The sequence below is a fragment of the Argentina anserina genome, chromosome 7 (genome assembly GCF_933775445.1).
Source record: "Argentina anserina chromosome 7, drPotAnse1.1, whole genome shotgun sequence".
In the NCBI taxonomy this organism is placed as follows: domain Eukaryota; kingdom Viridiplantae; phylum Streptophyta; class Magnoliopsida; order Rosales; family Rosaceae; genus Argentina; species Argentina anserina.
Genome location: NC_065878.1, coordinates 3,092,439 through 3,116,983, shown reverse-complemented (window position 1 = coordinate 3,116,983; position 24,545 = coordinate 3,092,439). Strand labels below are relative to the sequence as shown.

At 36.3% G+C, this 24,545-nt stretch overlaps 1 protein-coding gene across 1 annotated transcript; it reads right to left on the bottom strand.

Annotated features, from left to right (window-relative positions):
- Positions 1–1,773: 1,773 nt before the first annotated feature.
- On the bottom strand, positions 1,774–6,555 carry LOC126802566 (uncharacterized). The gene is made up of 8 exons (XM_050530206.1): positions 6,338–6,555; positions 5,965–6,249; positions 5,827–5,886; positions 5,517–5,726; positions 4,196–4,311; positions 3,628–3,725; positions 2,463–2,587; positions 1,774–2,386 (listed from the first exon to the last, which is right to left on the bottom strand). The coding sequence occupies exons 1-8, from the start codon at positions 6,530–6,532 to the stop codon at positions 2,225–2,227; spliced, it is 1,251 nt and encodes a 416-aa protein (XP_050386163.1). The 5' UTR covers positions 6,533–6,555; the 3' UTR covers positions 1,774–2,224.
- Positions 6,556–24,545: the final 17,990 nt, after the last annotated feature.

Below are 24,545 nucleotides of genomic sequence, written 5' to 3'. Positions count from 1 at the left end.
AACTCTTGAGTCAACCGAATTAAATCGAAAAACGACTTAATGGTTCTCGAACCGATTTTTTCTACTTCGAATGAAGTTATTTAAAAGACGTAGAATATGGATATAACTAAAATATCATTTCATTAATCTCCATGAATTTACAAGAAATTAATATCGAAATTTGGGTTATTACATATCCAAAAACACACAAGAATACATATAAAAAGAATCGATTAAACCAACAATTTAGTATTCCTAATAGAACCAGGAGAATACCTACAGCAATTGCCAAGGATGGAATTACAGGCATCTTCTCCTTACTTGCGTTGCTAATGCCGATCAGAAAAGCCTTCTAATCTATGCTACTATTACTCACAGAATGGGACTGTAACTTGATGAACTGATAGCTAGAATAGGGACTCGTTGCTGATATATATAGGAATCAAAACTCATCACAAATCCATCCCATAAGGAGTTTGTGATTCAATCTATGCCTGTATCAGAATGACAGTCTATCTCTCAAATTCATGTTAATGAGGTCATTAACCACAAGCTTTCCTATCTTATCGAACTGCATACTCTTCGATAAGTAACAGAGTTGAATGCAACATCTATATCTCTTCCAATATCAATCGGAGTTAATTAAAAGCTAATAGACTTGGGCTTCAAGTTATAGCAGTGTCCAATTCGTTTTCCAACATTACTCAATCACAATGATGAATTAATGAGTAAAGGTGTGGAGAAGACTTGATTATCATTGACATCTTGGAAGGTAATATTCCTGATTTCATTGGGTTTCTAAATGGGAATTGATCGCTCGATCAATATTTCCAATAACATATAAGCCTGGAATCGTTGGATCTTTTGATATCCAGCTCTCTTGTGTGTTTAGGGATCCACTATCAATAAAAAATTCGGTGTTTCTCACAATGATCTCACAGGACCTGTATTGCCAAAAAAATGTGGACATACTGACACCACTGAACTTCCAGCTTCAACATTCAGAGAAGATTGGTCCCGGCCCTGTCTCCGACTCCGGAACTGAATTAGATTGGAAATTTGCTGCGGCAGGGTCCGAGAGTGGCTTGTTCGTGGGGGTGCTAATTGCAGACTGTCGTATCACCAAGTGGCATGTGTGGTTCGTTGAGACTATTTCAGTACTGATCAGACGAATTAACAGGATGAGAAGGACCTGAATTGAGCGATGAGAAGGACATGTGCTTCTTTCTTTTTTTGTTCTCCAAATTTCTTAGGTGTAGGCATTCCAAATTATGAATAACGCGCTCTGCGGTTTATATCTATATCTCTACTGTAGTATCAAAGCAATGAAAGCTCATGAGAAAGAAGAGTTATATATGGTTTAGAGAAATCTGACTAGCATTGATAAAATATCATGAACTAATCATATAATATAAACTCTATAAAGCTATAAACTTTTATTCAATATGTAAAGCTGACTAGACCTGCTTCCGACTTAAAACTCTCAATCTGCAGAAGGGTACAAAATGAGAGCATATGATAATGCTTTGGAATCATTTTTAAGTGAAGCAAACACAAGTTGGAATACTGGGACACCATTATGCTCAAGAGTACTGTATCAAAAAGAAATTATGCTCCAGAGTAATGCAATCTTCAGAAGAATATATGAGACTAATATCCGAAAAGCACTTCTCTGAAAACATTCTCTTCAATAGATTGTTGTCCATGATGTAGTGTTGCTTTACAAATTGTTATTTGCTCTATATGCAGTCAAGAATGTAACACTGCGCATTTAATCCATAATTCAATTCGGAGGTTAATGTGAAAAGTTAACATTAATAATAACAGAAAAATGATAGCTTCTCACTGTTCAAATCAGAAATACAGTAGCAACTTATATACAACGAATTGCATGTGTATATGAACTATGATGGTGTTTGATACTTACCAATACTAAATTTATATAAAAGACAAACCTTTTGAACTCCAACAACACTGTATATTCTGTTGATCGATACTTCCAACCACCCAATATGTGGTTTCCAACTTCAGGGATGATGCGTGGACTCTATTATATTAAAATTCACTCGTTTCATTTGACCAAATGAACAATCTGAGACGATTTCAAATACCACGGGCTCAGGGCAGCTTGTCATTGGAAGACCGACAGAACTTGTCCGAGTTGCAGTGCAATAGTCTCTTTTCAAGTTTAGATGTACCACATAGATTAGAAATTGTACCTATCTGCAATGATTTACATCCAACACTACCATGGATCAGAACTATTACCGAGAAAGTTTCTTACATATGTAGGCCTGCTCCAACCATCCTCCATCAAGATTAGTTTAAGACGTATCATTAACTTCTCTACAGCATCTTCCTCTAGGTCGGTTGACGAATTAGATGATCGTCTTAGTTGTGGACGAGTCTGGGAACAGATGAAATTAAATTTTAGTAATTTGCTATAGAAGTCAGAAGTTATGCAACATATATGGAAACCCAACCTTTGTGTCCTGATACAACTTTAAAAATTCAAGTGATTGCTCATAAAATCCACAATGGTAGAGAAGAATGCTATAATCTCTCAATTCCTTCGAATCAGCTTCGAGGAGAATAAGACGTTCACAAGCTGTGACAGTAAGTAGGCAGACATTTCAGCTGAAGTATATGATTTTATTCTCTAAGGAAAGTATGCACACTCAAGCCAACGTTATAGAAGCATAATTCCCAGATTGATGAATATGAAGAAAAAAAGAAGCATAAATTTTTCAATGTCTTTGAAAAATCCACCAGCTTTTGAGGCTTGAGATCTGAGAGAATCAAGTCATACTGAGACAAAGTGACATAACTGCTTCCTGTTTACTGTTTACATTATATAACTTTTGCAGATAAATATTCATGCAATGACTTCAAATTATGTCATAAGAGAAAGTGACACGCACTGATTGCAAGTACTAGACATTTAATTTTGCCTGTTAACCTCATTTTGAAGTAAACCTCATACGTAGACACCAGAAAACCACACGAGTATATATTATATTTAAAGGTTTGTTTCTTCCAATAATTATATTTTTAATGTTTATTCATAAATCTTTTTCAGACTGGGAATTTAGACCGAAGATTCTCATAGCTTTTACAAACATGTTACATCAATTCTACAGCACTATTTGCCAAATGACTACTGATAAATTATTCACTTAGAATATTCTACATCACTTAGAAGATCACCAATTCCTCAGCAAAATTTAGTATGATCTCATGAGTAAAGAGAATAGATTGTGCCAGATACGATGAAAAAGAGAGATAAAACAAAATTTCGATTAGAGCTAAAATTTGGATTAAACAATATAAGCCTAAGGAATGACTGCCACAATTGTGCTTTTCCAATAATAACTCTACAAAAGCATCTAAAAAAAGGAAATAAACTACTGCCTGCCACGTTAGTACTTTTCTGAATATAGCCTTACAAAAGCATCTAACACAGATTGTAAAAGTGTTATGCCACCAACAGCTTTACGTAAAACATGAATGCAACTGGTTCTTCCTGATGATTGCAGGTGACATCTCAAGTTACGGTGTCATAAGTTCAACAGCGACAAGAAAAGTAATATATTGAATATGCCTTTTTTCTTAGACGATAGGATTTGATGAGCTAGATTCAACACATACCGGATAATGCACGCCTCATATCCCCAAAATTTACACTAGTCCAAACACCACGATCTAGCCTATGTTGAGCAGCCTTAGCAGATGCAAGCTGAAAGCCACTGAAAAACACAAGTCCCTTTAAAGGTAAGTACTGACATATATGGTTAAAATACGAAACAGAATGATAATGCATATTGAGCCATAATCTAAATTGTCCGATTTTCTTTCCACTTTTTGTTGTTTCTAAGAAAAAGAAAAGGTAAGGAAAAAAGAAGAAAAAACACATGCATATATTGACAGAATCGAAAAGTAGCTTAACAATTTGTATATTATCTTGAGTTTCAGTGGTCAATTGTCTCTTCATTTGATCATACATAGATAGCTAATGGTACCCCTTTAGCTAGATTTCATGCAGAAATAGTCCTTAAATGGGGACCTGAAAGCTACAGCCGAAACTATGGACATGCATTACAGGGTGGCTGCAGCATTGCCTTCCACAAAGTTTTAGCCTGTGACGCCCACTCTAGAAAATTATTCTACAAGTACAAATACAACCATAGTTTTTTAAAGTGTCATCAGATGGAAATACCTGTCACCCTCATTTGATGCATCAATGAAGTTAGCAGCTCGTGCTGCCCTTAAGAACAAATTTCCTGACTGGTCATGCTGAAATGGCCAGAAAGCTTCCTTCAAATTTCTTAGAATCTGCACATGACATAAACTATATGAATCTATTTAGTATTGAATACTAAAAAATAAATAGTTTATAGACACCAACTTTGGGATAATCAACAGGGTATAGCAATGATTGAACCTTTATTTTTTAGGTCTGCATTGAAGAAACTTAGACTAAACGAAGATGAATGAATAAATAGATAAATAGCCAAATAAGAAGTCATTTAGTTATCTACTTTATGCTGAAATATGTAGATAAATACAGTTCAAAGTGATCCAGTCTATAACAAAATGGCAAAACTTTGGCTGCTGTTTTGCAAGGATTCTTGTGAGAGGTGTTCCAATAAAGTTTGTGGTCCGTGGGGTCCAAATGCTTGCTCTAGATAGAAAAATGATAAAGCACACTTATAATCCGTCGCACCAAAATCTAGTGATTAATATGTAGATAGTAATAACAGACTTTCTTGATTTTTTTTTTCCTTTCGATACTACATCAGTTGTCAGGTCTAGATTTTTGGTGAGCATTAATTTGCGAACTTATTGATCATGACTGTCTCGGAACTCCATCACTGTTAGATGAAGGCTCATTGTATCCTACATGTGATAGAAAATCAGCTATTATTGAAGTAGTGAGACCTGTAATTATATAGAGTAAATGGAACCAATGTAATCTAAAAATGTAACCTAGAACACCTTGCCCCATAAACACTGATAAAATGAAGAAATTCACAAGGGAATAGGTTGTTCAATCTTCAAAAGAAAAAATTGCAAAGAAATCCAACAATCACAAGTAAAAGCACTTAACAATGGGCAATAATGCAATGCAAGAAATTATACTCAACCAGCTGACATTTTAACTTGCTAAATTTGAAAGAATAGGGTAAGTCAGAGAAATTTCCATTTCCTCCTTAAAAGTAAGAGTGGACATTTAATTCCAAATTGAAAATTGATACAGCTTAATGAGAGTTTAAAATTTGGCATCTACAATCATTATAGTGATCAAAATCTGGTATGAATCAGTAAATCAATCCACTTAGTGATCAAAATCTGGTATGAATCAATTAATCATTCCATTCTAGAATAGTCAATCAATCTAACATGACACCATCTCATATAATTAAGCTAATGACGCCTAATCAGAAAAATCAGGTCAACCCAACCACCAGATATATGATGATAGTCATGATACAAAGTAAGGCACTAAACATAAAAAAAGTAATCATAAAAAAAATCACCTCAACCAAAAGGGCTTGTGACGTCATTATGTGCGCATAATCAGATTCCTTGCTTTTCTTTTTAGGATAGGCTCTGGGAAGACTATGACGATCGTGAGGAAAAAATATCTCCACATCAAAATCCAAAAGGCCCCATAATCGAAGCATTTTGAGAATTTCTGAGTATATTAGTGATAGCAAAGCAGTTGATCCTGAACGATGTGTCAAAACCTGTATGCAACACAAGCAAAAAACTTGTTAAAACTCTATCATTTGTCCTGCCCGACATAACATGGAAAAAAGAAAGAGGGAATAAGGCAGATTTCCATACTGAATGGAGATAAAGAGCTCGTGTTTCAAAGAGATGCCTCGCGTTGGTTCTTCGAAATCCCTGAAGAGAATCACATGGAAATAAAAACGCAAAGCAGCCATCTACATTTCTGATTGGAAACTACTTTAGCATCAATACCTTGTGCGTGTATAAATAATTCTCCAAGCTCTCCAACAACCTCTCGGGCGACGACTTGTAGGAAGAGTTATAATGAGAAGAGTAATCCATCGAAAGATCATCAAATCTACTGAGGAAAGCATCAACGGGAAGCGGAACCGACGAATGCGAGACAAGGGAGTCATCCTCTGCGGCAATGTAAAGAGCACTTCTCCCCAAATCAACGCGCCTGTTGATGCTAATGCTGGTTTGCCTCTCTATGTCCGACATTTGCCGAATCTGCGAGCAGAATCCCTCCCTAGCATCCTAATCCATTCACAAAGCAAACAAATTCATCGCAAGCTTTTACGGCGGTTCGGAGCTGTAATGAAGTGAAATCGGGAGAGATGCTTACTCTGGCGTGGGAGGTGAGGACTCCGGAAGAATCGAGAGCGTCGTGGAGGACGAAGTTGAAGTCACTGCGGACGTCATTGGATTGGGCGAGGCAGAGGAGGCGAAGCGGGGGAGGAGGACGTGGTCGGTATTTGAAGAATTTGGCCGAAGTCCTGAGAAGCCATGGAGAAGACGAAGCACCAACCCAGCTGCTCATCCTTTGTTTTGTCAAGTGCGACAGAGTCCGTGCCTCAGTGGTGTGTTAAATATACAATATTTTTCAGCCAAGCCTATCCTTACTGCTAAATCCCAATAATTCCCATTAGCCAAAATTTTAATTTGCAGTAGGCTATGTTTTAACGCCTAGCGTTTTTTAGAACCTTGGCAGTAGGTTTTATTTTTCGTTCTTAGAAAACTTGATTAGCCAACAATGATTTGTAAGTGTGTCTAAAACTCTATATCAAGTTGAAAAACGTTTCCAAGGAGTTCATACCAATTCATGTGATCAGAGTTGAAACGGAGAGCACTGATTTTTCTTGTTTTAGGGTTTAGGGTTAGAGAGGTCTATTGGCCGGGGGCGTCGAGGTGTCTATTAGGAGGCAGTAGAGCTGGAGGGGTTGGAAGTCAATGGGCACTGGTCAACGGTCGCAAGGATCCAATCAAATATCATCGGAATCCGGCTAAGGCTTGCCGTATTCTGATCACTGCCGCCGGAGTCAACGGTCAATGATCAAGTCTTGCCTTCATATCAGTTCATTGTGGTTTTATTCAATTGACTAAGGGTACAATTGTCTTTATGGGCTAATGAGAGTATTTGTAGCCTTATTTTGCTAATTGAACAAAAAGTTTAAATTATGGGTTAATGGTTAACAATCCTCTATTTTTACCGTAAGGATTTCCATATACAAACTTTTCAATCAAGTTTTCACATCTCCACCATCCAATCATTAGGTAATAATGCCCATATAATGGACGAATTGAATTCTGACGAATCTAAATTGTTATACAATTGACTAAGGGTACAATTGTCTTTATGGGCTAATGGGAGTATTTGTAGCCTTATTTTGCTAATTGAACAAAAAGTTTAAATTATGGGTTAATGGTTAACAATCCTCTATTTTTACCGTAAGGATTTCCATATACAAACTTTTCAATCAAGTTTTCACATCTCCACCATCCAATCCTTAGGTAATAATGCTCATATCATCTCTGTAAATTTTTAGCCGATTTAATAATTATTAAGGTATTAGAACTAGATCAAATATAATGGACGAATTGAATTCTGACGAATCTAAATTGTTATTCAATTGACTAAGGGTACAATTGTCTTTATGGGCTAATGGGAGTATTTGTAGCCTTATTTTGCTAATTGAACAAAAAGTTTAAATTATGGGTTAATGGTTAACAATCCTCTATTTTTACCGTAAGGATTTCCATATACAAACTTTTCAATCAAGTTTTCACATCTCCACAATCCAATCCTTAGGTAATAATGCCCATATCATCTCTGTAAATTTTTAGCCGATTTAATAATTATTAAGGTATTAGAACTAGATCAAATATAATGGACGAATTGAATTCTGACGAATCTAAATTGTTATACAATTTCTATAAAACTTTTAGTCCCACTATCACACAATGTGTTATACATACTATACATACCCAAACAATGGGATTAACTTTGACGAGAAAGTGTTGCTCTAGTCTCTACATTCTAAATAGGAATACCACTTCCAAGCTATTCTCTCTTTTGGCATGCCAACCTGGCAACGGCTGGAATGCACCGTTACCTGAAGAAGCCCTTTTTTGTTGTATTACGTGGCACGCTGTGATTGGTTGGGAACAAAAAATATCACCTCACGTTGGCTGCCTCGTTCTCAAACCTTGAATGGTTGTTTTCTATCGGCGCGGCTTGTGCGAGCCGACTGGAGCGGGGTAATAAGTGGGATCGAGGACAGTAAGACGAGGGGTGAGGTGTGGGGGAGAAGATTTGGATGTGGATTTAATCGTTTTAAGAGTAAAGTGAAAACATATACCTAGAGATAGTTTCAGACGTGGAATTGCGGAAGCCATGAATTACGATTGTGGGAGACGAGTGAGTAGGTGGCGCCACCGTCCCTGTTACCAGTCTCCTCACTTATTACTTGGGCAAAAGCCGCCAGTGTCTCGGGATATCTTTCTTCAATTTTTCTCGACTCCACTGTGATCGGGGTCTCTATGTAAAGGTCAGTAAACCAATTGCTTGATTGTTTGGTGTAGGCAAATACGAATTCGTTTACATTGAAGATTGTTATCCTCTGAGATGTGTTATAGTAATTGCATTCATGTAATGCTCTCCTCAGCAACGATATTGGTGTATTAGGTTGCTATGGGCTACGAGATTTGTATTGATAATCGACAATGTTGTTGTCCCTGTGGCTTCTGGTTTTGGCCTTGAAGATAAATAAATGATTACAAATATCTAAAGAGATCAATCAGGGGATTTTTTTTTACAGATGAATTTCTCGGTTTTCTTCTAGCATTCAACTTTTAGCCTTTAGGCATCTGCATCTGAATTTACTTATGTCGTTTTAGGTTGATAATGACCCCTGCATATTACTTCCTTCAAACCTGCTGGTTTGCCATATCATTAACAAGTGTAATGCTTGCATCTACTTTTTGGTGTTTGAAATATACAATAGAATTAAAACTAGTAGTCACAATGTAAAATCAAACTAGAACTTCCACATTTATCAACTCCATTCGACTATCAACAGTTGTTGTTCTATGTTGAAGTTGATCAGTTAGGAGCTGTCAAGTTGATAGCTTAATTTTCTAATCAGTTGTATATCTCTGAAACAAAGCCAAGTATTGAACCTTTGTTTTATTCATCACCTTAATGTACATCATTAAATCTGTTACTTGCAATATATCATCAAACCTAATTTACATTTTAATTATTATTGTTCTCTAAACGTCTTAACCATTCATTGGTACTATGTGCATATGCAGTTTATTGGTACTATGTGCTTGTGTAGGCTATCATCTTCTGTAAGTGGATATTTTATTTTCTCTATTATAAGTTAACAGTTCAAATAGAAATACGATTTTAAGGGCATCCTTGGTATATTGATATGTATATTATCAAAAGTTTACTGGGGATTTTTGGCAGGCTAATAATGAAGAACCATGGTGAATTGTCTTGTGCTTGTCATACATGTAGGTACTCTTCTGTTATTTTAAATTGTGTTCTACGTACTGTTTTTTCTCTACCTGTGACACAAACTGTAACTTTTAGTACCAAGAACATATACTTGTTTCTGAACATGTTATTCTCCTAATACAGAGAAACTTATAGTTGATGCCAGGGTTAAGTGAGCAAAATTGAATTAATACATGGGTGACAATATATAAAATAGCAACAAGTAATCAAACAATTTCTTTACATCAGTTTCTTCCAATCTCTTTCACATGTTTGTCAGGTATATCATGTTTGTAATTAGGCTTCATGGATTTATAATGTTATCAAAACTAACATGTTAATATATCACGCGTGGATTTCAGTGACCAATTATGTTTGCCATGGTTGAATACTTATTCCCATATACAAAGTTAACTTGATAAAAATATATGTATTCATAATTTTCATTGACTGTATCTTATTTGTATATGCAGATTTCGAAATAGAAGAAGCATAAACCAGGTCATTAGACATAATGCCAGTGTCTTGGTATTACAGGTCTAGCTCTCCACTTGTTCATAATTTCCCAAGTGAGTTATAGGTGAACAATTTTGCTAGTTTTTTGTCCTAGTGTTTAACTCTCATTTGTGAGAGGAAAGTTTAATACACATGTTTCTCTTATTGTTGGGTCCATGAGATTTCAATTTCATCTTATTGATACAATACTGTAAGCTTTTAGTTTTGGAAGTAATAAACAATTTCCTTGTCAGTGCGTAAAAAAAATGGCTTGCAAATTAGATATTTTCCAAATGCCTGCAAGAGGCCCCGTAAGGTGCTTGCTAGGTGCAGGCACTGCTGTAATGGTATTTATTTTTGCGTGATGGCATTAATTTATGTATGTAAGGTTTGTTGTTTTCGCAATGTATTGGATTGCAGTTTTTGATGAATTCTGGTAGCCCAGTTTTGATTGGAATAATGCAATTTGTATTAAATAATGAAATGTGAATAATAATGATGTTGAATCTGTTAGTGTATTGTGTTCTACCTGATTCTCCCTATAACTGATTTCTTTTCATATCTTTGTCACTTTTTTGTATCTTTGAAATTTCAATTTTCATTTGACACCTTTTATTTCATTGTGGCTTAACGAAATTGTACTTTATCCATGTTAATTTCTATTCAAGTAAAAAGTTTCTACAACCATATCAGTTTATAGTTAGCCAAAGTATATACAAAAAAAAAATCAAACTTAGTAGTTGTCTAAACCTTAGTGATAAGTCTATCCATAGGGAATGTTAATAGCGTTTTCGGTTTACTCGAGTTACAGACGGTCAAACAAGGTTGAAATTTGATAATTTTTTACCACGTGTGTAAATAAATGTATGGATCATATCGTATGGTTTTCTATTGAGTAAAATGTTATACTACATTAGTGGACACATTGGTAATCGCGTACTTGAGCTCTACAAATGTTCAATTGAAACCGGTCGATATAATTGTATATACAATCATACACGTTGTAAAAATTTCATCAAATTTCGAGCTCATTTAACCAACCGTTTCTCGGTTCAACCCAAAAACACACATTATTAAAGATGATAATTCTTTTACCGAAGTTGTACAAAGTTATTTTTACTGATTCGACCGCACACCTCTCTAAAGAATATTATGTGGCAAACATGGATCTGATGACAGCTTCAGCTTCTTCTGATGTCCCCCTTGCCGAATTCAAGATCTGAACAGATGAGAGAAGACACAACGTTTTTAAACACCGACAATGGCACGCTTCATACATAAATTTCCGATCTTCGCACACTTCCCATTGAATTTTACGTTGGAAGTTCTAGTTTGATTTTACATTGTGACCACTAGTTTTAATTCCATTGTATATTTCAAACACCAAAAAGCAGATGCAAGTACTTCACCTCTTAAAAAATCTCATACGGCAAGCCAACAGGTTTGAAGGAAGTAATATGCAGGGGTCATTATCAACCTAAAATGAAAGTAGATAACAAAAGACTTTGTCAATGGCTAGAACAGAAGCAAATTCAGATGCATATGCCTAAACGCTTAAAGTTGAATGCTACAAGAAAACTGAGAAATTCACCAGTAAAAAAATCCCATGATTGATCTCTTTAGGTATTTGTAATCATATATTCATCTTCAAGGCCAAAACTAGAAGCCACAGGGACAACAACATTGTCGATCATCAATACAAATCTGATAGCACATAGCAACCTGATACACTAAAATCTCTGTATTACATGAATGCATTTACTGTAACACATCTCAGATCTGACAACATATACTGTACAAAGGATAACCTTCAATGTAAACGAATTCGTATTTGCCTACACTACAAGGCTTACACAAAACAATCAAAACAATTGGTTTACTGACCTTTTACATAGAGACATGATCACAGTGGAGTCGAGAAAAATTGAAGAAAGATATCTCGAGACATTGGCGGCTTGCATGGTTCCAGTAATAGGAACGGTGGCACCACCTCCTCACTCGTCTCCCGCAGTCCTAAACCATCTTCCCCAATTCCACATCTGAAACTATATCTAGGTCTAGCTTTTCATTTTACTCTTAAAACGATTAAATGCATAGCTGAATCTTCTTCCCCACACCAAAACCTAACTTAAGAACAATTACTGACTCTATACATGGTGATATTTGATGATGTTGCCAAACTAAATAGACATAATTGTGCCAGTAATTAATCTTAATGTGAAATAAGTTATCTCTAATTGCAATAACCATTTACAAATTAACCATCTAAATTATTCTATATAAAGAGTCACCACCCTGAAAGTCAATGCCGAGAACCCAAATTGAAGAAGTTAGAATGTCAAATTGGAAATAGAATTATGATAATTACGATACACACAGTCATGATCAACGATAACAATTTCACACTCCACTAACTAAAAGGGTTCTCAATTCAATTATTTACGTAACTAAGATAAACCAGTTTAACAAGGCACTTTTAACAACCTCATTATGTTCTTCTTTCTTTTTGACTCGATGATGCATTACTTAATGATAAATTCAACATCCAAACATATATAACGGATACGTGCCTGAAAACACGTACTCTGATTGATTCACATAAGAAAATGAAGGATGTGGAAACGATTATTGACCTTTTACGAAGGAACCCGATGGGGGGCTGGATCTAGGAAAAGGAGAGATGGCGGTGGATTCGCGAAAATTGAATGATGATTCCGTCTGCGACTGTGAGACGGTTGTACTGATGTGGCGGCTAAAAGGGTTGAGGTACCCGGTGCGGCGGCGCCACCTCTTAGATCAACTCACCAACTCATTCCCCCCCCCCACACCCCACAAACCCTCCTAAACCATCTTACCCAATTCTAGGTCTGATATTCGAAATGATGTTTTTATTTAACTGTACAAAAAAAAAATCTAGACCTAATGATGAAGCTTCTCTCGCACACTTCAATCCTCCTCTTACCGTCCTCGATCAAAGATTTTACCTAGCTGAACTCGGCTCACACAAGCCACGCCGACAAACAACAGCCTTTCAAGGCCCGAGGACGAGGCAACAGACATGGAGTAAACTTTTTGGTCCAGACCAATCACAACGTGCCACGTAATACGACAAAATAAGGGCTTTTATAGGTAACGGTGCATTCCAGAACTCGCCTGCCAATCTGAGTATATTATGTACAGTGCATAATCCTTTCATTCCCAATATTATATAATTTCAGGGATAAAACCAAAAATAAATAAAACCACACGCTCAACCGAAGCATGGCCTTTCTTTTGCAAAGAAAATATGATTGCTTTATCTCAATAAAATTTAAATCCTCTAATTAAAAAATAGAGAGATGAGATTAATAGCAAGTGAAACTCTCAGCAGAAGAAAGCGTCACAACCTTACAAGGCATCAGACTTCTACTCAAATTCTAGTGGAGCAAACATAAGAGTTGGAGTCTTCGAACATACTCCTAGAAGCCGTGTTCGAAGACTCCTAGTTCAATTCAGTTTGAACTCCAACACTTTCCATGCAAGTTGTAAACAAGTGAACCCCTTCATCAGTCCACTATATAAAGCAAATACCAATGCAAAGAGGACGCTAGATAGAGGGACGCTAAGGAGAAGACCGTGAAGAAGCAACAACCAGACAGGAGGGGCAGAAGGACGCATAAGAGAGCAGAGCAACGTGGAGGAGGCAGTCGACACCAACGCAAACAAGAGGACGTAGAGGAGTGCAATACGAGAAGAACAACTCAGAAGCAAGGAAACAAAGCTACAAAGGTTGGCAGTCTCTACATCTTCTCTGTGTGCACAGCCCTTCCGGGCAGTGCCCCAATGACATATTCAGGGCAGCGTCCCAATGACAATTCTGAGCAGCGTCTCGATGATATATTTCGGGCAGCGTCCCGATGACAATCACGAGCAGAGTCTCGATGGCATATTCCGGACAGCATTCCGATGATCATGCCGGAGCAACGTCTCCGAGCACCATATTGAAACTCTGTCTATATAAAGTCAAAACACAAGTCATGTGCTCGTGTTAATCACACCGCAGCCAAATATAACTTGTGTTGTGTTTCCTATACTACATCTATATCTTTGTTTCATACAAAAAAATAAAATAGCAAATTTGTACGTGAAACACTGAGGTTGCAATGAGTGTGATGATCCAGACCCTGTGATGATGATGTTTAATTAAGCTATGCATGAGAGGCGCATGAGAGGCAACAAGAAGCTACGGAATTACACTGAAGGATGAGGAGCTTGATTAATTATGCAATATAAAAAACAGAGGAGATTTCGATGGTGTTTTGGGGTTTAAGCTCCAAGCAATTAAACAAAGGCTCTATGCAATTAAACAAAGCAAGAGCCTACATGCTACCAAGTATCAGATAACTATTCATGGCATAAGCAAAAAGCTTCCAGGTGTTGTTATCTAAACTAAAGGGAAAAAAGTCCAAGCGGTGGCTCTTTGAATTCATAATCCATGGAAGAACTAAGGCCATAATTCAACAAAGTACAAAGCTTTAAAGTAGTGGTTATGTTCTGGTTTGAAGAAAGAAGCTTACCAACCTCAACACACTCGGTTCCCAGGGATATCAATATCGAAAACCCAAATCAACCAACTCACCAAGACAAATCTCACGAGGACTACCTCTGCCCTGCAGAGCTTGTCTTTGGCATTTCATCGAACATGTGATGAACGTCTGCTTGACAATGAGAAACATCGATCTTTGACCATGTTTCCAAACCGTTTGTTTCATGTTTATAATGATGGAGTTCCAAATCATCGATGTGAAATGGCACCGCTTCGACCTCAACCACCGATGTACTATTGGTTTGAGAATACAAATTACAAAACGAAGGGGTGGTCTTCTCTTGTCAAGCATAGACACCGCCCCAATTTTCTGTGCTTTATTGAAGCTCCTACGTGCCCATCTTCAGTCCAACTCTAATTCAGGGGTGTATTCAATTTAGATTTCAAATGATTTTGTTTGAATTCTTATAATCCGTGGAGTTTTACTGAATTACAGAATCCATAAATTATTTAAACTCTGTATGGATTTGAGAAGAATCTATTGTATTGTATTTGGAAGATTTTAATAGATTTTACGATGGTATATTGGCAAGATTTACTAGTTACTTACATCTTTATTAATTTTATACATACATGATAAGCAATAACAAACATCCCTATGTATTATTAGAGATTAATATCTCATTTTTACATAATCCTAAAGTCACATGAGTTTGATTCAATTCTATAAACTTCCATAAGCATCGATAAAACAAAAGTTACAAGATCAATATCACAAAGGTGCAACTATCTTGAATGAGAATCAAAAATATAATAACAATTTTATAAACTTTCACCCAATTAACATTCAATAGTATTCTAAAATCTGAAATTTGATTGTTATACAATTGATTTTTTTAGCAAAACAACTATTAGTACAATTATAAATACAACCATCATTTCTTTTTTGCCTACAATAATTATACCACATCATAAGAAAAACCAAGAAAATTGATTTGAGCAATTAAAATAAAACACATGATTAAGAACATAAAAATTTTCGATCTTATTGAGAGAGAGAAAGAGAGAGAGATAGAATACATCAAAATCTCATGTCTAGATGCTTGATTTCTAACAAGCATGATATAGTGTAAAAATACTTCAAAATCCAACAAAATCAACTAATAAATGAAATCATTCAAAAACAATCTATTTTTGAATACCACAAGAATTCATAGGAGTTTTTGAAATCTTAATTGAATACCTTGAGATTTCAATGGATTGTTTAAAATCTTAATTGAATACCACAAGATTTTCAAAAGATTCTTAAAATACAAGAAAATCATATAAAATCTTAGTTGAATACAACCCCCTCAGTTCCCGCCTTGGTTTCTCTCCACTTTGCTGCTCTACTGATACAGCGACAGAAAGAACCAAATAGAAAAGGGGAAGAATGATCGATTGAAGTGAAACGAAGTGAAGGGCTGCGTCATCGTATCTCTTTGGGCCTCCTGCAAATAAAATAATTGGAAGTAAGCCCGTATTACAAAGGTCCATGCCTCACCTGAAACTCGAGCTCAAACTATCGACAACTTCAAAGTCAACGTGAAGCAATGTAAAGCACATGTCAGGTCTCAAGACTCAACGTCAAAGCTCGATATGGGCGCCCAAATTAAACTTTCAAATATTCACTAAATATCGAGGCATGTTGCAAAGCCCGACACTATTCCAAACTGTCCATTATCACTAAATTCCGAGGCCCGTTACAAAGCCCGGAAAGCACTCTACTAAATTGGGTGTCTAAAGAAATATGCTTGATGGATTCAAGTTCTACATACATCAGTTGAGCTCAAATGTCGGTACAAAACCGAAAGCCAAAATATATGAACTACGGTCTGTTTGATCCCTCAAAAGGGGTATGTAGGCAATCTAGCGACTCACTAGATGCAACTACATATCCAAAATTGAATCCCTGACTCCACCAGTCAAATTTATCCAATCTGAATCCCTGACACACAGTCAAATTCACCAAACACTAGAAAAATCAAATCATTACCAATTTGCTCGGAAGCAAGCTCAAGGGCTTTAAACCCTCACAAATGCCTCAAACACAAATTCCAAGTAAATAGGTAATCTACCCATTGGAATCCCAAAAAGCCTGGAACTACATGTGGTTTGATCCCGCAAGGGTATGTAGGCAATCCAGATGCAACCGTATCATAAACACTATTCCAAATTCAAAATCAAAGTCTTTCATTGAGTCATTCACTCATTAGAACTCTTAAACTACAAGTGGCTTGATCCCTTCCAGGGTACGTAGGCAGCCCATCATATATTCCGGGTGCAGCTACAAAAACAAACAAACTCTATCGGTTTCTTTTTAAATGGAATCAAAGAGTGTCCTTTGTAACAAGATATTGTAATTAAGAGACATATTTGTCTTGAATGTCTCGAACTCAAAATAATTATACTCTAATCTACTAGTAGATACGAGTTAAATGGCGTTGGGTGACGTTTTACACTTTCCTACATATGTTGCGTCAATGGATGCAGCTCCTTCTGCCACAAATCCATCCCATGAATATATAGACAGTACAACAAAATCTGCTAGTTTTCCAGGAGATAAAGATCCCATATCACTGTCACGAAAGCATGCACGAGCAGCTGAAAGAGTATACCTGTGATGATGATTGTAAATGTTACTGGTGGAAATGTAATAATACAGCTTGAGTGCAAAATACATCAAGTAAACTTATTCATTTTAAAACAAAATTTAATTAACTGTTCAAACATGTCATCTTAGTCATCCATCTCAGCAGAAACAGACCCTTCCAATACTATGAAACTTTTTTAAAAGACAATGGAAGAATAAAAGTGATCTTTCTTCTTCTTCTTTTTTTTTAAGGAATAAAAGTGATCTTATGTCTCCTTATTCTAGGGAAGTTCATTATTTCTAAGATTTACATGGTCAGGGGTTGGCTTTTCTGCACTTATCACGGTAACATTTGACCTACAGGAGTAGAAATGATAAGCATGACCATCCTCAGATTACAGAACTTTTATTTCACCAGTGAGGTGTTTCTGGTGCGGTTGGATGAAATTTATGAAACAAATATAAAATCCTCAATATATATATATATATGAGGGAATATACAACTCCATCAACTAAGAACACATTAGCTGCAATTTCAGTGGTTCATAGTTCGGGCTATCAATAACTTAAATGCTTTTCATACAGAAATTCTGTCATTTTCAAGCTTAGACTACCAAACGCATTATCTGAGGCCCAGCATAAAGAAATTCCTTATTTTCAGTTAAATTCCATATATTTTCTTCATCCAAAGCCACCCCTATTAATGCTGCTGAAAATTATTAAGATTTGAACCAAATATGGTTGCACTAGAAAGAAAAGTTGCTCTAAATTGTGCATACATTCAGATTGAAAGTTTAATTTATGGGGTCGTGACATATGAAGACAGAGTCGGCTTTGGACACTAGTATAATACAATAATAATTAGCATTCTTAGTACATTTGGGGTCTCTCCGAATGTGAATATTGTAAACAGCAGTCAAGTAAATTAATTTTTCCAGCTAGTTAGAGATGATATTATTTAGAGGACAGCAGATGCAACGTGCCTTACACTTTCAGTGAATCATTCAGAGAAATGCTTTCTGCTGGGGCCCAAGCAATATCCCATCCAGGGCTATCTAGGGAGTGGGCATAACCCGAATTAAACAAGTAAAACTGACTAAACCGAACGAAAATATGGTCCAGATAATCGAATAAAAAAATGTAGTTTAAAAAAAATGAAGAAAACAGAACCGAAATCGGTTTAAACGGTTTGAAAATGGTTTACGTGATCAAACCAACCGATTTAAAACCGAACCGACCGAATTTAATTTAATGATTTAAAAATAATAAATAATAGGTATTAGTACAAAAAATTACAAAACATAACATAGAATGTTGTCTAGTGCAGTTAGTAGAGCGCATGGTTGTTATATACTAAGTCATGAGTTTGAATCTCAACATTGACATTTTGATGTTTTATTGAAAATATCTATCAAAATGAGAAAAATATAATATTTACATAGTTATTAATGAGAAGTGTGTGTGATATAGTGATTGTGGCATCATCTTTGGGTATGAGTTCGAGTCCCACCTCTTAAAAAAATTTAAAAAAATTACATATGAAGTGTGAACCGAAACCAAACTGAATTTCGGTTAAACCGATTATTTTGATTCAGATTAATTTGATTCAATAAATAGTTTAAATTTCTAAAAAACTTATTAAAATAATTCGATTTAGATTTAGACCAAAAACCGAACCGAACCGATGTATTTCCAGGGATCCTTTTCATTGCCGTCATAATACCACCTAAAAGATTAATATCTAACACCTGCAAAAAGGAATTCACAAGGAAATTTCACTAATAAACAACAATAATAGCTGGGGGCGACCTATTCATCCTGACATACGTATCATTATACTAACTGGCCAGTCAGAACCAAAAGCCAATTCTACATTGCTACTCAAGAATGACTGGAATAAATAAGATCCCTTCTCAGCCCTGTTTATCCCAAGCTTCTTGTTCACAGAGTCCGCATCAAATAATAGGTGCTCTGGCTGAAGTGGTAGATTAAATAGCCATTATAGTTTCATCCATACATTAAAAAAATTAAAAAAATAAAGCAATAACATCAATCATTGGGAGGTTTTAGAACTATAAGTTAAAAGGAATGAAGATAGCATACAAAATTATATTAACAGGAGAAGGCAAGGAATTTATTCATTTAAGATATATTTTTGAAACTAAATAATACAGATTATTATGATCTAAGAAACCACATACATGGAAACACCCATGTAAGAAAGAAGAAAAGACTTCCTCCATTTACAGAATAACAGAAATGTCTCCACTGAATGTGCAGTAACATGTCCACTAATTAACCAGTAGAAGTACCTATCCCCCCAACTCCCAAGCATTCTTAAAGAACAAGCTAAAGACAATTCCATATTTACTAAACACAAAATAGGTAATCCAATTTTGAAAAAGGTTGGATTCTCTTACGTGCAGAATGATTAAAATATGGTTGAAATGTGAACCTTACGCCATTACAAATAATTATGGCAATAACTATATAAGCAGTTATGTTACCTAAGAAGCTAATCCATTACAAAACTGATAAGAATACCAAAGAGTAATGTGATCAACCTGTACTGAAGCAACAATCTAGGCTGTGCCAGGTGCTGCGCATGCTCAATCTGAAAGCATGTAATACAGTAATGTCAACATAAATGTAAAAAGGAAATAACCTGTGAAACTTATACATGGTACGCGCACTAGAAGCCGATGTCTAGAGGTCGGATCGAGAGCGGACGTCCGCAGTGCACTAGAAGTGCGGACGTTGATGCTTTCACCAGAATCCAGCGTCACCAACGAGTCTTCTCTTGTCAAACAAAGCCTGGTCCACGATTCAAAGATTATGCATATCATTTGAGTCACCGGCTGCTGATTTACAGTCAACATTGATTGGGCATGATTTTCCAATAAGGTTGCTACTCAGATTTTCGACCTCTTTAGCCCCCATCTTCTTGGTGACGTCATTGGAGATGGTCTTGCTCTTTATCCGGCAACAAAAGCGTCATTGTCGGTGGCCTTATCTTTGTGAAAGCGTCAACATTCGCACTCTACGAACGTCACTCTCTGTGTATATATCACTTTTGGTGCACTGCAAACGTCACTCCATGTGTATATATACATGGCCCTTCAACTAATCCCTTTATTGGGGTTTTTTTAAAGGGAAAAGTCACTTGACTAACTTCTCGATTACATTTTAACATCTCCATTATTCAACTTTTAGGGTCTAATGTGTAGATCACATATGTAAAATTTCAGCAAAATTAGAGGTATTTAAGACATTCAAAACTGGGATTTAAACTTGTAAGCATGAACTCTTTAGGTTTAACAGATTTTGTGCGTCCATTGCTTTCACCAAGTTTGATATCTTAACCATCACTATTTTGGTTAAAATTTTACAGAGGTGATCTACACATCAGAACCTCAAAGTTGAACTGTGGAAATGTTAAAATGTAATTGAGAAGTTGGTCAAGTGACCTATCTCTTTAAATGACCCAAAAAATGGATCCCTTAGTAGAATGGTCATGTATGATGTGTGTGTGTGTGTGTTGATAGGCCTGATCAAAGACGGATATCCGCAACTCTGTAAAAGTGCAGACGTCTCAGCTTTTTCAACGATCACATGCCGACGATGGAGATTTTGCTGCTATATAGTGTTCAAGTCTCTACCTAGAGCTACTTCTTGCCGATAGAGCCACCGCCGACTGGTTTGTGATCTACTCTGACAAACATGAAATTTCAGGTGAGATTGCTACCTATAACCTTCAAACCTGATCTCCTTGGGCCTTCATCTTCATAGTAACAACGTCCAGGATGCATCTATTGTTCCTTTGGCAACAGAAACGTCATTGTCGATGTGTGATTGTGGAAAACGCATAGACGTCCGCACTATAAGGGAGTTGTGGACATTCATCTCCGAACGCGCCTACACACATATGTATATAGGGAAACCATTATTATGGAAAGATAATTACCCTGAATCTTTGACCCCTCACTTCATTTGCTATGTAAACCATGATTATGAGGTTCATCAATGTATGGCTGTTTTTTTTTTTTCAGTTCCAAAACATTTTATATGTGGGGCCCGAAGGCAAATACAAAGGAGAAAAACCCCACAATGCTCTATGGGGACACATTTGCATACCGAAGCGGAGGGGCCAGTCCAGAAACCGGACATCATGGTATCCCCACGGCCGAAGGTTATTCCTCTGGGTTGAGACTAATCCCTGACGGGACCCATGTATGGTTTCAACCCGGTAGTCCAGAAACCGGGTGCCCTGGCCACATTAATGTTCTCAGTGCCCCAACTCAGACCCATTGTGGCCCAATTAGAAACAAAGAGGTGTGTAATGTCTCTGCCAACGATCGAACCTCTGACCAATGCCACGTTTAAACCCTGATCAAAGAGTTGTCGCGGTCAGAAACCACTATACCACACCCTGTGGTTTTATCAATGTATGGCTACAATAAGATAAAGTTTAGGAAAACAATATAATCAATGGATGTGAATAAGTTAACTATAAAATATTGGTTCACTCCCTCAATTACAATGACAAGATTAAAAGAGGAAGTTAACGTAAGGAGATATATAATGTGTATATATATATATATAACAGTGGAAGTATTTTATAGTGAACAAAATTCTAACATAAATTGTTCATTTACCATATTTTTATTCTTACCTCATAAAAAAGAGCACTACGAGAACCGGATGAGCCATCAAAGAATGCTTTAACCCCACCCAAATAAATCCACTGGTTCATGGCTTGGTAATAAGATCCTGAAAAAGAAATGTATATATGAGTCTAAGAGCAACAATAGATGGTGAGAAAGACAAGCAATCATTCAACTGATTCAAGACTTTCTCCAGAAAAAAGGTATTCACCAGTAAGATAACATCTCCACACCAAAAGAAGAGTTTCACCAAAAGAAATAGAAGAAAAAAAATAACAAACATATAAGAACTAAATTAAAATAGTTGATACATTTGGAGTTATGGACCAGAGAAGCATAAATTATTTATTGGCCTGGTGCCTGAAGTATTCGTTGCAGTCAATAAAATTAAGAGTATTTAATGGAGATGTATGAGACATGAAAGAGATAGAAAACATAGATATCAGTCGCACATAAATTTGCTCTCTAGACAGACTGAACAGAATTATTGTTAATGAAAACAGAAGAATCATTAATCGATATAGAGAACAACATGCGAAGAATCATTTTTTGAGCACCATCAGGTTCAGAAGCAGTTATCTTTTACTACAGCTTTTACTCAAAAAAAAAACTGACGAGTCCATATACGTAAATATGACAACGTCTCCAGTGAAAAAAATAAGCAGTTTAAAAGTACTTCTCAGAATTTCTTATTTCTATTTTTAAATCTCATTCGTCCATTTCTTTTATCTTTTATCTTATATCAATCATTGGATCAACCTATAAAGACCCAAAAACCATACACTTAGCCCACACACCATCACCTCACATCTTCTCTCTCTCTCTCTCTCTCTCTTACAAAATAGAGTAACATAGTGTCACCTTCTCCAGGCCGCACCACTGCCATCCGGCAATGCCTCGCCATGAGATCACCACCGGCGATGCCTCTCCATGAGATCACCACCACCGTGACCGCCTCTCTCTCTCTCTCTCTCTCTCTCTCTCTCTCTCTAACCATACCCGCAGAACCGTCATGCAGCTCGATTTTGGCAAGTGCGAGTTTTGAGGCAGTGGGGACCCGTCGTCGATTTCCCGAGTTCCAATGACTTTGTGGAGCTTCTCTTATGTTGTGACGGGCTAGAAGAAGACCATTACATATCCACTCTCTATCACCTATATAGTCTCTATCGACCACAAGTCAATCTCTCTCTCATTCATTTGGATCCAAATCTGATATGAGGATTGGACAAACTCCACCACGTGGCGCCGCTGTGCTTCTTTTTGCCAACCAAAATAGCCGATAGCTAGAATTAAGACCAGATCTACCGAATAAGATCATGTCATTGTTGGAGAGAGTGGAGATGCAACAGTCACTAGAAAGGAGAGAAGGTGGAGGAGTGTTCGTGCTTGGTGAAGTATATCGATATGGTGACAGTGAGTGGGGATTTTGTTAGGAATTTGGATAAGATTGTGGAGGTTATGGATGAGTGATTTAGGCTCGGATTGGGTGGAATTGAAATGGCTGAAGGAGAAGTACTATTGTATGCGCCAATAAATATGCTTTGCTTTCTCACCACTCAGATCTCCTACCTCTTTGTCATCAAGAATCACACCACTTGTTACACTACCTGTCACATAACAAAGTTAATGTGACTGATAATGTGACCGGTAGTGTGATTACAAATTTACCCATCACACTACCCATCATATTACTCATCACACTACCTTTACATATATGTTACAGTTACAAGTGTAATTTATATGTCACACTACCTGTCACATAACAATGTTTGTGTGATTAGCGGTGTGACTAATAGTATGGTTGGTGAAATTTTTTGTATGACTGGTGGTGTGGTATTCTGTACGACAACATCAGTGTCAATATTTGGATCGTATGAGTAGATTTGAGAAGTTCAAGATCACATAATAATAAACAAAGTTTGTTAGTTCTAGTCATTCTCTTCTTTTTCTTAGCATTTCTTCTTGTCACAACATAGTAACAGAAAAGTAGTGTGACAAATAGGTGATAGGTAGTGTGATAGGTATGTGACATGTAGTGTGATAGGTAATGTAACAGATAGTGTGACATGCCAAAAGAAATGTCTAATTACGCAAAATTATGTTAAAATTCAAAGGAAATTTGTATAAATATGGTTAGAATGAATAAAATAGCTAGAATTAGAGAGTATTGAGCTCCGATTTCGCCAAAATACCTTGAAAAAACACCATGGATGACGGAAACCCCTTGCAAGGGTTGCTGCACCTTATACGTTGGTCGGTTTGGAGTGGGTATGGTATCAAATGAAAGAGGGGATAGAGATCGATCCAACGGTACCAACCACCCTCAAATCCATTGTCGGACGACAAAGTTATGGCAAAAATTAGAAAAATAAGGAAAAACAAGTAGATAAAAAGTGTAAGAAATGACAAAACAGTCAGGAAAAAAAAATTAAAAAGTGACTATTTTCTAATTTTGTTTAAAGCTTGATGACTATTTTCTAATTTCTAATTAAATGAAATTACCAGTTTATAAGTGAAAAATAAGTGGTAACATTTTTATAATTTATGACGGGAAATGGTATCATTTTAAAATTTTACATGAGTCAAACCTTGCTTCACATTTAACTCATGTAATTATAAAAAAGTCAAGCAAGGTTTCAAAATTATAAAAAGTCACATTTTTAAAACCCTTAAACCGTTACCCTTGAATTTCATGATATTTACTAATTGTTGCTCTTATTTGAATCTCTCGAA

Bases quoted from the DNA above. Each gene is read 5' to 3' on its own strand.
- LOC126802566 (XM_050530206.1), bottom strand. From the start codon at position 6,532: ATGAGCAGCTGGGTTGGTGCTTCGTCTTCTCCATGGCTTCTCAGGACT. The intron at 5,887-5,964 runs GTATTGATGCTA...GATTCTCTTCAG, and splicing joins ATTATTTATACACGCACAAG to GGATTTCGAAGAACCAACGC. The intron at 4,312-5,516 runs GTGATTTTTTTT...TGTCATGTGCAG, and splicing joins CACAAGCCCTTTTGGTTGAG to ATTCTAAGAAATTTGAAGGA.